The sequence below is a fragment of the Schistocerca gregaria genome, chromosome 7 (genome assembly GCF_023897955.1).
Source record: "Schistocerca gregaria isolate iqSchGreg1 chromosome 7, iqSchGreg1.2, whole genome shotgun sequence".
Taxonomy (NCBI): Eukaryota; Metazoa; Arthropoda; class Insecta; order Orthoptera; family Acrididae; genus Schistocerca; species Schistocerca gregaria.
The window spans coordinates 121,406,915-121,420,399 of NC_064926.1; the positions used below are offsets into that span (position 1 = coordinate 121,406,915).

Below are 13,485 nucleotides of genomic sequence, written 5' to 3' on the forward strand. Positions count from 1 at the left end.
TAATCGCATTCAGTTATAGTATATATGTCCTATGAATACCTGTTTGTCATCTGCATTTCTTCTTGGTGTAGCAATTTTAATGGCCAGTAGTGTACATTCGTTCTGAAAAATTTACATTATCTTTCTCCCTAACCACATTATTTAGCGAGCTATACTTGCACGTCGCCATCGAGAGAAACAAGTGGACAAAGTGCTATGCTTCGTCAGTGTAAGTCTGTCTACCGGTCCATTCTGCCTCCCCCCCCCCCCCCCCTCCAGAATTTTGCGTCGTCTTCACCAAGTGAGGACGACGCAACTGTGTTACTACAAGGTTGTGCTGTAGCGAAAAATACAAATTGTTGTATCCTGCAAAGGAAAAAATACAATAATAATATTCAGTCATGAGTAACGCATTTCGAACAAAGAGTTATTTAACTCCATAATGATTATTGACGTTTCCAGTGCTTATAAGATCTGTACTCTTCAGAGGAAGTTGATAACAAGGAGTGAAAAACTGCTCAGACGATTTAAGAACAGCGTAAGTACCGGAAACATTAGCCCACGGTAGTGAAATATTATCAGCTGCCGTAAACGATGGTGCACGTTCTGATAAGGTTATCTGCAGACCAGGTGGCTATCCGAAGTTGTATAGCCCTCTGATCACATAATTAAATATAATGTGTTTGAACTGTCATCATAGCTTCAAGGCAAAGATAACTGATTTCCTTTATATGCCTGCGCTGGAGAGACAGCAGTCACTGACACCTTCTCCTGTCTTCAACCCACTTGGCACGCATCCAGCCATGATCGGATACGCTGCAGTGTTCGGACTTTTGATAGCCCTCTGCGTTTATGCGGTGAGCCAGAGAACGTTTATGTATTTACAAAATAAGATATCGGTCCAAGTATGCGGTGAAAAGTTTCGTTCAATCTCACAGAAACGATGTTTCATTGTTGAGTTTTACTTTGATGTTTGTAAGGGTACGTTCTTTCACTACAGCCAGACTGTGAAGATTAACGAAAAATATTCCAGAGAACAGTGTTACGGGTACAGCATTATCTGAACACTGTGTTACCAGGCCCGAAGTCTGTATCACTTATACTGGACCGATCACACAACTGCGGTCTGATAAAAAGTTGTCAGCGTTTGTCCATGCATTACAGAAATTTAAAATGTATTTTCTGTCCGAAGATAAATCCGTAGAATCATTGCATTCTAAATTTTTTTATCACAGTGGTGTCATTCTCCACAGGTATTTCATGTAAGAGTTCAAGGATTATGGAACTGGCAATGGACGCCCGTGTGCTACACTTACTTGACGTTAGTATTTCAGAGCACTTCACTGCTGCCTATGAACAACACTATCATGGCTACGTGCAGCTCAACTACCACTTTGACCCAAAGTCGTCATTTATATGTTGAATATTTTCAGCATCTGTCTTATCCTGCATTTTGTAACCTCCATAGTTCCCTCTGCTACAAAGGAAGTAATTCATTGACGTCTTAGCACCTCATACCATACTGTCTATTCTTCTTGTCATTGTTTTCCACTTTTCTTCCACGACGATTCTCGTTCCTCATCTTACCAATCCATCTAACTTTGAACATCGTTCTATAGCACCACATCCCAAATGCTTCGATTATTTTCTCTTCTGCATTTTCACAATTCACTTACATCCAGTGTTGTGTCTTAAACATGTATTCCAAGAAATTTCTCCTTCAAACAAAGGCTTCTTATTGGTCCTAACAGACTTTTTCTAGCGAGTAATGTCCTGTAATGTTAATATGCTTCTTATATCCTCCTTGATCAGTCCGTCACAGGTAATTTATCTTCCCAGGTAGCAGAATTCCTTCAATTCATCCACTTCATGTTCCCCCATTTTGATGTTAAGTTTATCGCTGATTTTATTTATGCATTTCCTCACTACTTTCGTCTTTCCTTAGTTTGCTCTCAGTCTGTGTTTTGTGCTCATAAGACTATTCGTATCCTTCAACAGGTCCAGCAATTCTTCCTTCCACTCACTGAGAACAGCAAGTCTTATCATTAATTTCCTTTCATCCTGGGTTCTAAATCCTGCAATTTACTTTTATTACCGTCACTGTTTGTTCGATGTACAAGCTCAACAAGAGGGGACAAAGATACAGCGTGTTGCATACTTTTTCGTCCGCACACTTCTTTCTTGGCCTTCTATCATCATTTTTCCATCTTGGTTCCCATACATACTCGTATTGTACATGAACGGTCTTTCTCTGTAGCTTATCTTTATTTTTATGAAGACAAATACGTGGCACCATTATACATGGTGAAAAACTTTCTCTAAGTCTACAAATTATACGAACATGTCTTAACTTTTCTCAAGATACTAAGCCAAACTGAAGCCAGAACTGCCGGCAAGTGCATTTGTCTTTTCTAAAGTCAAACTTGTCGTCACTGATAGATTCTAATATTTCTTTTCCATTCTTATGTATACTCTTTCTTCCAGAGTCTTGAAAGCATGAGCTGTGAAGGTAATTGTACGACTGTTCTCGTGTTTATCTGCTCTTGCTATCTTCGAGTGATTGATGGTATGTCACTAATGTCACTGACTTCACAGGCATATTAATCTATTCGTTCTGCTTGATTTGATCGCAGTCCTGCCAAAGCTCTGTCAATATCTGATTCTCATACTGTAACGGGTTGCTCTTGTGACTCAGATAATGCACCGTGGAAGTGTCAGCCAAATAAACGGTTGCTATTATCTGTAAACCCTACAATGCTGGGAAGTGACACAATAAAAGTAAACAGTTACGATTAAAAATTTGTGATTCTGGCAAAAGTCACTAAACGATGCGCATCTACTCTGCAATATGGTCATATATAACAATCAGTGTACACTACTTTCATTAAGGTTCTTAAATTTCTTACTTACTTATTTGGTGTTCTGGCCCATGTAAGATTTGTCTTATAATGGCTCTTCAGAATGAAAATGTAACAGATAACTTTAGTTTAATCAATTCATTCAACCAAAGAATCAAAATATGATGCACAATTTTGCTGGCAAATTTGTTTAGGGAACATGTCTGTAATATAAGAAATCATGATTCTTTTAAACACTCAGTCCAAATGATCAAGCAAGTTAGTTCCGACCCAACATACACAACGAAATGTTGTTGTTGTTGTGGTCTTCAGTCCTGAGACTGGTTTGATGCAGCTTCTTCATCTCCCAGTACCTACCGCAGCCTACATCCTTCTGAATCTGCTTATTGTATTCATCTCTTGGTCTCCCTCTACAATTTTTACCCTCCACACTGCCCTCCAATGCTAAACTGGTGATCCCTCGATGTCTCAAACATGTCCTAACAACCGACCCCTTCGTCTAGTCAAGTTGTGCCACAAGCTCCTCTTCTCCCCAATTCTATTCAATACCTCCTCATCAGTTATGTGATCTACCCATCTAATCTTCAGCATTCTTCTGTAGCACCGCATTTCGAAAGCTTCTATTCTCTTCTTGTCTAAATTATTTATCGTCCATGTTTCACTTCCATACATGGCTACACTCCATACAGAAACGAGTTCCTAACATTTAAATCTATACTCGATGTTAACAAATTTTTCTTCCACAGAAACGCTTTCCTTGCCATTGCTAGTCTACATGTTATATCCTCTCTACTTCGACCATCATCAGTTATTTTGCTCCCCAAATTGCAAAACTCCTTTACGACTTTAAGTGTCTCATTTCCAAATCTAATTCCCTCAGAATTACCCGACTTAATTCGACTACATTCCATTATCCTCGTTTTGCTTTTGTTGATGTTCATCTTATATCATCCTTTCAGTACACTGTCCATTCCGTTCAACTGCTCTTCCAAGTCCTTTGCTGTCTCCAGGCAGACAACAAAGGACGACTCTAGTACCAAACTGAAGCATTAAAAATACCAGCAGAAAAAATATTTGTTGAGAATTGGTCTCCAGGAATTTTTGACCATGTTAATTACTTATTTCATTTAAACATTGCAGAAGTCAAAACGATGAGTTTGGTATGGCGAAAAATCGAACACAGTACGAAATTTTTTCTGAGGTATAACTGTTTCAATTGTTGATACTCTACCTTTCATAATTCTTGTCGAAAATAAATATCACCTTCAGTGGTGTCATGTTTGTCTGAAAACGCAAAATTAAGGGCTTTTTGTTTTCCAGAAGCGTGGAGAACCATTTTCGGAAGCATTAAAGTTCATTTCGACAGATTTTCGACGTATATCCTCCTATCTTCTACGTTTTCAACAGTCGAATATTTCTCCAAAATATTTTTGAGACCACGCAAAGATTTCATGTTTGGAAAGGAATTCATGCCTTACTTTCCAATCAGTTATCGAATTTTTAAGAATGTAATCATATCCAGTTGATGTCTCGAGATATATTGTCCGGCTCTACGATGGAACGAACACACTTAATTTTTTTAAGGATTTTTTCAGGTTGACAGAAATCAATTGCAATTTGTTACACAGCTGACTTTCAAGCATCACGGAAGTCTCTTTCGTTGTAACCTTGACTGTGGAAGCAGATAAACAGGATTAATATACGTCACTATGTACATTTATCTGTTGCTCTTCGTTTTCTCATTACTTCTTTTTGCTTGAGGTTATTATTTATAGCCAACTAAACACATGAAAAAGCCGTTCTCGTTTGCGTATTTATACTGTAGATATCTATTAACGCCGTAATTGTATAAATATAAATCAAATGTTACACTACTTGAGCTTAACGACATACTGCAGCTGCCATGCAAGTGTGTCGAATCACCATGATAATGACTAGAAGTTAAATTTTACAGGTTTTCACGAAACAAATTGATCTACTTTATCAAATTGTTCGACACATATCATTGAGAAAAGAGGGTGGTGATAAGACACTGAATTCGCGTTCGAGACGATGGTTGTTCATAATCCCGTTCAGTCATGCAAATTAAGGTTTTCCGTGATTTCCCTAACTCACCTGAATTAAATCCTACGACGATTGCTTTCAGAAGGGCCAGACGATTTCTTTATCCTTTCTTCGAATTTCCGAACGTGTTCGCTAGCTCTAATAAACACGTCGTCAGAGGGACACTTGTCTCTAATATCCCTTCCTTCGAAACATATTGTTCTATCGTAAATAAGTATTTCATTGTGCTCTTTTATTTTCTTATTCATTTTTCGAAAAGTGCATTGATTAAAACAACAACAATTAAGATTTGATTAAATAGTACTACAGGATTTGTATTCAGGTAGAGGAGGCCAGGGCAAGTTACCGGTAAACCATTGTTAATAAATTCTTTTTGGAGACAGTTTGATATTCTTTGCATGTATTAAAATGATCTCTTATTGTATGATACATAGCTGAAAATTTTTATGGCATAATAGAATCATAATTATTTTGATAATTTTAGAAGATAATACGAAAACGTCACCAAGCCCACTACCGAGGCAAGATTACTGTAACTACAGGGCAGGAAAACAACAGTGCTTGTAAAAGGAGAGCTTCTGTAAAGTTTGGAAGGTAGGAGACGAGATACTGGCAGAAGTAAAGCTGAGAGGAGCGGGCGTGAGTCGTTCTCCGGTAGCTCAGATGGTAGAGCACTTTCCCGCGAAAGGTAAAGGTCCCGAGTTCGAGTCTCGGTCGGGCACACAGTTTTAATCTGCAAGGAAGTTTCGTATCAGCGCTCACTCCGCTGCAGAGTGAAAATCTCATTCAGCATTTTAATTAATTAAGCATTGCTATCTTTATTTTATTGAACAGTCAATATTGAAAGAATGATAAAAACTGATTTAACTCTACATCACTCTCTGCATCAACAGAGATCAGACACTAAATTTCCTCCTTCATTGTCTCAGTTTTTCTCATCCCAACATGCGCAGTATTTTCACTCAATTCAGTCTTCTTGTTAAGGATCACAGAGCACTGAAGTACACTGCCAATAGATGTTTTAGTTGTTGTTCAAGAGTTTTTGTTTCACAATGTGTGCTTCCTTATCACCCCACATCACGTTGTGAAAACATTTACATTCTGTGTTCTGTGACTTTTTCGTTTTTCACACATGGACTTTCTGCAGATAATGACTTAAAATCTAAAACACTTCGGCAACGTTTTGCCTTAATGGAAGCAGGATTTGTTGGTTATGGTTCTTCATGTTGCTCTACCTGATGTTTACCAGAAGATCAATCAGAAGTTTCTGCGGGTTGACCTTTAGTTGCTGCAGAATGTTGAAGGCCGTGGTTATTCAAATTGTTCCAACAAATTTTCATTAGAAGCTTAATCAGGACTTTCTGTGGGTTGGCCTTTAGGTGTTGCAACCTGAGGAGGAGCATTTTCAGTTTTGGCATTGTCGTAACCAGAACATGATGCAAGGTTTTCACTGCAACAAATAATTCCCATTAAACACAAAGCAATCATAACGTTCGATTTCGCATTCGTTGCATTAGCGATCGTAGTTGCTTTGCAATAGTCAACTTTCCAATCGGCTACGTTAAAAGTAATTTTTTAATAGGATTAACAGCAACAGACATAAATAAACAGTGACTATGATACACATATTGTCTGCTTTGTCATGTACAACAAAGAATAACCAAATACATTATTAGTTATTTCGCGAAATGTTATGTCGAATGTCTTCAGAGCCATAATACGTCCTGCAGTGTACACAAAAATTACTAAACACACAGTGAACTGATGACAGTAGTTTCACTAAGCGAGTTTCTACTGCCTGACAGAGTGAAGCATTTGTATTGTCTGTACGATAGCGTTACATACGAGGATTCTCCAAAAGAAATGCACACTATTTTTGAAAGTATAAAGTTTTCCTTCTGCATGTGTAAAAGTTTTACCGTGTGTAGATACATCCTTCCCGTTTGTTTTCAAACTTAGTTCAACCTGTTCTCGTAAGTGGCGCCGTCACAGCATTTCTTCAAGATGGTTGCTACACTTGACGTTCGTCAGAAGCAACGTGCTGGCATAGAATTCCTATGCTGTGAAAACGAGACAGTGAGAAACATCCACTAGAGGTTGAAAAAGGTGTATGGAGATGCTGCTGTCGATCCCAGTACAGTTAGTCGGCGGGCACGCAGGTTACGTGATGAAAGTGGGCACAGCAATATTGAGGATTGTCCTCGCAGCGGCAGGCTTCGTACAGCACACACTCCAGACAACGTGCAGAGAGTTAACGAATTGGTGACTGCTGACAGACGCATCACAGTGAACGAATTGTCATGCTACGTTGGGATAGGGGAAGGAAGTATTTGCAGAATACTGAAAGTATTGGCGTTAAAAAAGGTTTCTGCCAGGTGGGTTCCCAGGACGTTGACAGTGGCTTCCAAGGAAACAAGAAAAACGGTATGCAGCAAACTTTTGGAACAATACGAGAATGGTGGAGATGAATTTCTTGGTAGAATTGTGACAGGTGATGAAACATGGTCCATCATTTTTCACCAGAGCCGAAGAGGCAATCAATGGAGTGGTATCATGCAAATTCGCCCAAGAATAAAAATTCAAAACCGCACCTTCTGCTGGAAAAGTTATGGCTACGGTGTTTTTCGATTCCGAAGGACTAAAGCTTGTGGACTGCATGCCAAGTGAACCACCATAAATTCTGATGCATATGTGACGACACTGAAGAAATTCCAAGCACGAATGAGTCGTTTTCGACCACATCGGCAAAAGCAGGATGTTTTGCTGTTGCACGACAATGGACGGCCACATGTCAGTCAAAAAACCATGGAAGCGATCACAAAACTCGGATGGACAACAGTGAAACACCCGCCTTACAGTCCTGACCTGGCTCCATGTGGCAATCATATCTTTAGGAAACTGAAACACTCTCTTCGTGGAACAAGGTCTGAAGATGATGACTCCCTTGTGCACGCTGCCAAGCAGTGGCTCCAACAGGTTGGCCCAGAATTTTACCATGCGGGTATACGGGCGCTGGTCCAAGTTGACAGGGATGGAAATTATGTGGTGAAATGAAAATATTGTTCCTAAAGAATGTATCTACGCACTGAAAACTTTCAAACATGTAGAATAAAAGATGGATTAAAAAAAATAGTGTGCATTTCTTTTGGAGTGACCCTCGTAAAATACGAATTTAAACTGAGTGATCAGTCATCCCTCACGCTTGTTAACTTCCCCCGGTCTTCCGTACATACTTTTGCTGTACTTTCCGTTTCAGAATTTCATCGCGTGTGCAAATTATACATACTTCACGCAAAAAGAGAAGTCTCTCCTCTCGCGACTAAGCGGGAACGGTTAGTTCGGCGTGAAGTACAACCCTCTATGAGCGGAACGTAAGAGTCCGAGCATTACTACAGCCAACCTACTAGCTCAAATTTGTTGACTAGGTAACTTTTCTATTTTTTCCATTGCTTTGAAATTATGATCCACAGTACACTGCTGTATCTGACGTACGGAATTTCTTGTCCATACATCCGCAGAGCTACCCAGATGGCTTTCCGCCCGGGACATTACACAACGTCGCATATATAGGTTTTAGGACACTTCCCATGGCCTGCCACGTAACAGACGTCGCTGATACATTCAACAACGTGAACAAGCATCAGAGCGTATACAGGCGCCCGAACCGAAAATGTTAATTCTTGTGGTTCACATATTTTACTCATGCCCCAACTACTAGTCGGGTGAATAGGTTTCCTGAGAGAGTCAGCAGAACGTCATTGTTTGCTGTCCTGGGTAGGTACCCATTGGTTGTACTTCAAGTTCGACACCGAGCACTGTTCTCAAAATACACCCATACCGTGACTCAACATTTTAAACTTGTTTTAAATTTTTAGAAATTTAAAAATGTGTAGTTCACAAAGAGAAGAAACATAATATCCTACGACTGTCAATGAGTGACAGTTGGAATCGATCAATTCATACACTACTGGCCATTAAAATTGCTACACCACGAAGATGACGTGCTACAGACGCGAAATTTAACTGACAGGAAGAAGATGCTGTGATATGCAAATGATTAGTTTTTCAGTGCTTTCACAACAAGATTGGGGCCGGTGGCGACACCTACAATGTGCTGACATGAGGAAAGTTTCCAACCGATTTCTCATACACGAACAGCAGTCGGCGGGCGTTGCCTGGTGCAACTTCGTTGTGATGCCTCGTGTAAGGAGGAGAAATGCGTACCATCACTTTTCTGACTTCGATAAAGGTCGGATTGTAGCCTATCGCGATTTCCGTTTATCGTATAGCGACACTGCTGCTCGCGTTGGTCGAGAACCAATGACTATTAGCAGAATATGGAACCGGTGGGTTCGGGAGGGTAGTACGGAACGCCGTGATGGATCCCAACGGCCTCGCGTCACTAGCAGTCGAGGTGACAAGCATCTTATCCGCATGGCTGTAACGTATTCTGCAGCCATGTCTCGATCCCTCAGTCAACGGATGGGGACGTTTGCAAGGCAACAACCATCTGCACGAACATTCGACGACGTTTGCAGCCACATGGACTATCAGCTCGGAGATCATAGCTGCGGTTACCCTTGACGCTGCATCACAGACAGGAGCGCCTGCGATGGTGTACTCAACGACGAACCTACTTGCACGAATGGCAAAACGTCATTTTTTCGGATGAACCCAGGTTCTGTTTACAGCATCATGATGGCCGCATCCGTGTTTGGCGACATCGCGGTGGAGGCCCATATCAGGTAGGATTAACGAAGGATATTAAACAGATACCGAGAAGTACAGGTAATGGCAGGTTTGTTCGACGCATCAGAGCGTGTCTCGATGACGTTGCGAGAAATGGACTGGCAGACGCTTGTAGATAGACGAGGGCTATCCGCTGAAAACATGAAGTTTCAGCAACTACCTTCAGGTGAAGAATCTAGGGGCATATTACTCCCGCACGTATCTCTTTCACAGAAACCTTTAAGATAAAGTTTGACTAATTACATTGTGCGTAGCAGTATTTAAACAATGCCCAGCAGTATTTAAACAATCATTCTTCCCTTTCCCCATAAGTGGATGTAACTGAAAAAAACCTTGTTATTATGGGAAGCACCCTCTGCGATGTAGCTGACTGTGGTTTTCAGAAAAAATGAAGGTGTAGAAGCTCTTATATTTTGACTTCGCATTCTCATGACTGAATCGACCAAGTTTGTGAGATGGTCGAAACTATCCACGTGACAGTTCTACATCTACATCAACGTACATACTCCGCAATCCACCATACGGTGCGTGGCGGAGGGTACCTCGTACCACAAATAGTATCTTCTCTCCCTGTTCCACTCCCAAATAGAATGAGCCATAATCTCTTTTATCTTGTCTTTGCGGTCTTTCCGCGAAATGTAAGTTGGTGGCAGTAAAATTGTACTGCAGTCAGCCTCAAATCCTGGTTCTTTAAATTTCCTCAGTAGCGATTCACGAAAAGAACGCCTGCTTTCCTCTAGAGACTCCCACCCGACTTCCTGAAGCATTTCCGTAACACTCGCCTGATGATCAAACCAACCAGTAACAAATCTAGCAGCCCGCCTCTGAATTGCTTCTATGTCCTCCCTCAACCCCACCTGATAGGGATCCCAAACACTCGAGCAGTATTCAAGAATAAGTCGTAATATTGTTTTATAAGCGGTCTCCTTTACAGATAAACATCTTCCCAAAATTCTACCAATGAACCGAAGGCGACTATCCGCCTTTCCCACAACTGCCATTACATGCTTGTCCCACTTCATATCGTTCTGCAAAGTTATGATATATATTTGCAAAAGTAGATAATTATACTCGAATTGGGATGCAAAAAGGGTCGTTGGGCCCACCGGTAGCAAGACTGCCCTACTTAAAGAAAACGGTACAACAGTCACCAAAGATCGTAACTGACAAATGCAGTGATGTGTGGAACACTATTTCAGGCTCTACTCACATCCGGTCAACATCAGCCTAAAAACAATGTATGGACCACTCCCGTCTTCCACGATGCACACTACTTAGTGTGACGGCACAGGCCAAGAGATCCCCTAGAAAACCCGTTTTGTGCTTTAGAGACAGCGTCAAGCGAGGCATGAAGGTATTTAATATTGACTGCTGCAATGAAAAATGGCAAAGCGGTAGGTACAGATACAATACCGGGAGAAATACTAAAATGCTTGAACCACGATAGAATAAGAGGAATATTGAGGTTATGTAATAAAATATATGACAGTGGTGAATGGCCTGAGGACTTTCTTACAACAGTAATGATTCCATTACCGAAAAAAAACGAGGAACCAAGAAATGCAGCGAGCACAGGACAATCAGCCTCATTTCACTTGCAGCCAAAGTGATGTTAAGAATAATTAATAAAAGACTTGAAAAAATAATGGAGGAGAATCTTGGCGAGGAGCAGTTTGGCTTTAGACGGAATACGGGCACCAGAGATGCAATAGGGCTCCTACGAATCTTAGGAGAAAGGTTTATTGAAAAAGGAAGAGATCTATATATGTGCTTCATCGATCTAGAAAAGGCATTTGGCAATGTGGTTTGGGACAAGCAGGAGACTATAATGAGGGAAAAGAGAGTGGACTGGAAAACCAGAAGACTTATAAACTCATTATGTCTTAAAAAGTTTCAGTTAAAGTGAGAGGAGAAAGTACAAACTGGATCAGACTAGGAAAAGGAGTAAGACAAGGATGCTGTTTATCACCTACTCGTTTCAACCTCTACTTGGAAAATATGATTGACCAATGCTCATTAGATGACAAAGGCGTAGAAATTGGAGGAAGAAGAGTAGGGTGTTTGCGATTTGCTGATGATATGGTCCTTCTAGCCACAGGGGAAAAAGAATTACAGGATTTGGTGGACATCATTGCATCTAACGGAAAAAATATGGAATGAAAATTAACACAAATAGAACAAAAGTATTGGCACTAGGAAGAAATAAGTAAATAAATATTATGCTGAATTGAGAAACACTAGAACAGGTGCAAAATTTTAAGTATCTTGGAGACAGGATAGACACCGACTGAAAGTGCACCACAGAAATTAAAACAAGGATAGCAATGGCAAAAGAGGCGTTTTATAAGAAAAGAAGAATCTTCTGCAGCGGTGTGGATAGAGAACTCAGAGAGAGACTCTTCAAATGTCTTGTATGGAGTGTTCTTCTATATGGCGCTGAAACATGGACTATGAGGAAAAATGACAGAGAAAGGCTGGAGGCTTTTGAGATCTGGACATGGCAGAAGATGAAAAGAATAAGTTGGATGGACAGAGTAAAAAATGAAGAGGTACTGAGAAGATGTAATAAAGAGAAGAAAAAGAAATTGGATTGGGCATATACTAAGAAAGAATGACGGACTGATAAAAACAGTTTTAGAAGGTTATGTAGAAGGGGGAAAAGAAAGCGTGGAAGGAAGAGATTCCTGAGACTGGATGACATGATGGACGGTACAGCATACAGCAGCCTTAAGAAGGAAGCAACGGATCGCAAAAAACGGAGAGGCAAAGGACCTGCTAATACAGCAGATAACTGATGATGATGAATATTGACTGCGGCAAATGCCAGGACCTCACCCAAGACCGCAGTAGATGGAAGAAACTCCTCGAGGACGACAGCAAGTTGCACGACGCCAGCTTCCTCAACAACTTAGCTACGAAATGAACATATACACAAGCGCCTCTGACATACCCCTGTGAGGTATACTCTTGCCCCACCTTTGGGCGCCAAGTGGGTCCTCGCATTGGACTCCTCTGTCAAAAAAGAAAGTACCTGCATTACGCTACTTGAATTACTGCCCACTGATGAAGAGAATTGCAAAAATTATTTATACATCTAATGCTCTTCTACGCTATATATTATAGAAATTAAACTGAATATGCAATAGAATGTATTTGAGGATCATATGACACTACACGCACCTAAAAAAATAAAGGCTGTCTACTCCAGTTATCATCACTCATTTTGCTGCCCAAATAGTTTACATTGTATACAACATTTAGTGTCTCATTTCCTAATCTAATTCCCTCAGATACACAAGATTTATGTCGATGACATCCATTACTTTTGTTTTACGTTTATAGATGCTTTCCATACTGTTCAGTATTGCGCTTCCAAGCCCTTTTGCCGTCTCTGACAAATTACAGTGTCAACAACATACCTAAAAATTTTATTAGTTGTGGTTGAACTTTCAATTAGGAAATATCTTCTTGATTTTCTTTATTGCTTGCTCAATGTTCTGTTTGAATAACATCGGGGACACACGACCACTTCTTTCACTACTAACACCTTTCATGCGCGATTCTTATAAGTACATTCCCGTTTCCGTGAAAATTGCAGATAACGTTTCGTTCCCTGTCTATGTCGGCTACTTTCAAAATTTCGAAGTCTCTAGTCAGTTAACATTGTCAGAAGCTTTCACTAAATCTATAGTTATCATTAAGGTAGGGATGCTTTCTTTTTTCACCAACCTGTCTTCTAAGTCGTAGGGTTAGTATTGCACCGCGTGTTCCTATTTCTCTCTGGGATCCATAGCTGATCTTCCCCAAAGCCACCGTATACCAGTTTTTCAATTTT

At 40.4% G+C, this 13,485-nt stretch overlaps 1 protein-coding gene across 2 annotated transcripts in view; it reads left to right on the forward strand.

Moving 5' to 3' along the window:
- The first annotated feature begins 736 nt into the window (after window positions 1–736).
- Window positions 737–13,485, forward strand: part of LOC126281589 (cholinesterase 1-like) — a 183,111-nt gene continuing 170,362 nt past the window's right edge. The window contains exon 1 of one of the 2 annotated variants that reach the window (XM_049980673.1): window positions 737–836. In XM_049980673.1, coding sequence (XP_049836630.1) covers window positions 783–836 — 54 coding nt within the window. In that variant the 5' untranslated portion in view covers window positions 737–782. The remainder of the gene's footprint in view (window positions 837–13,485) is intronic. The other variant, XM_049980674.1, reaches the window with a different exon arrangement.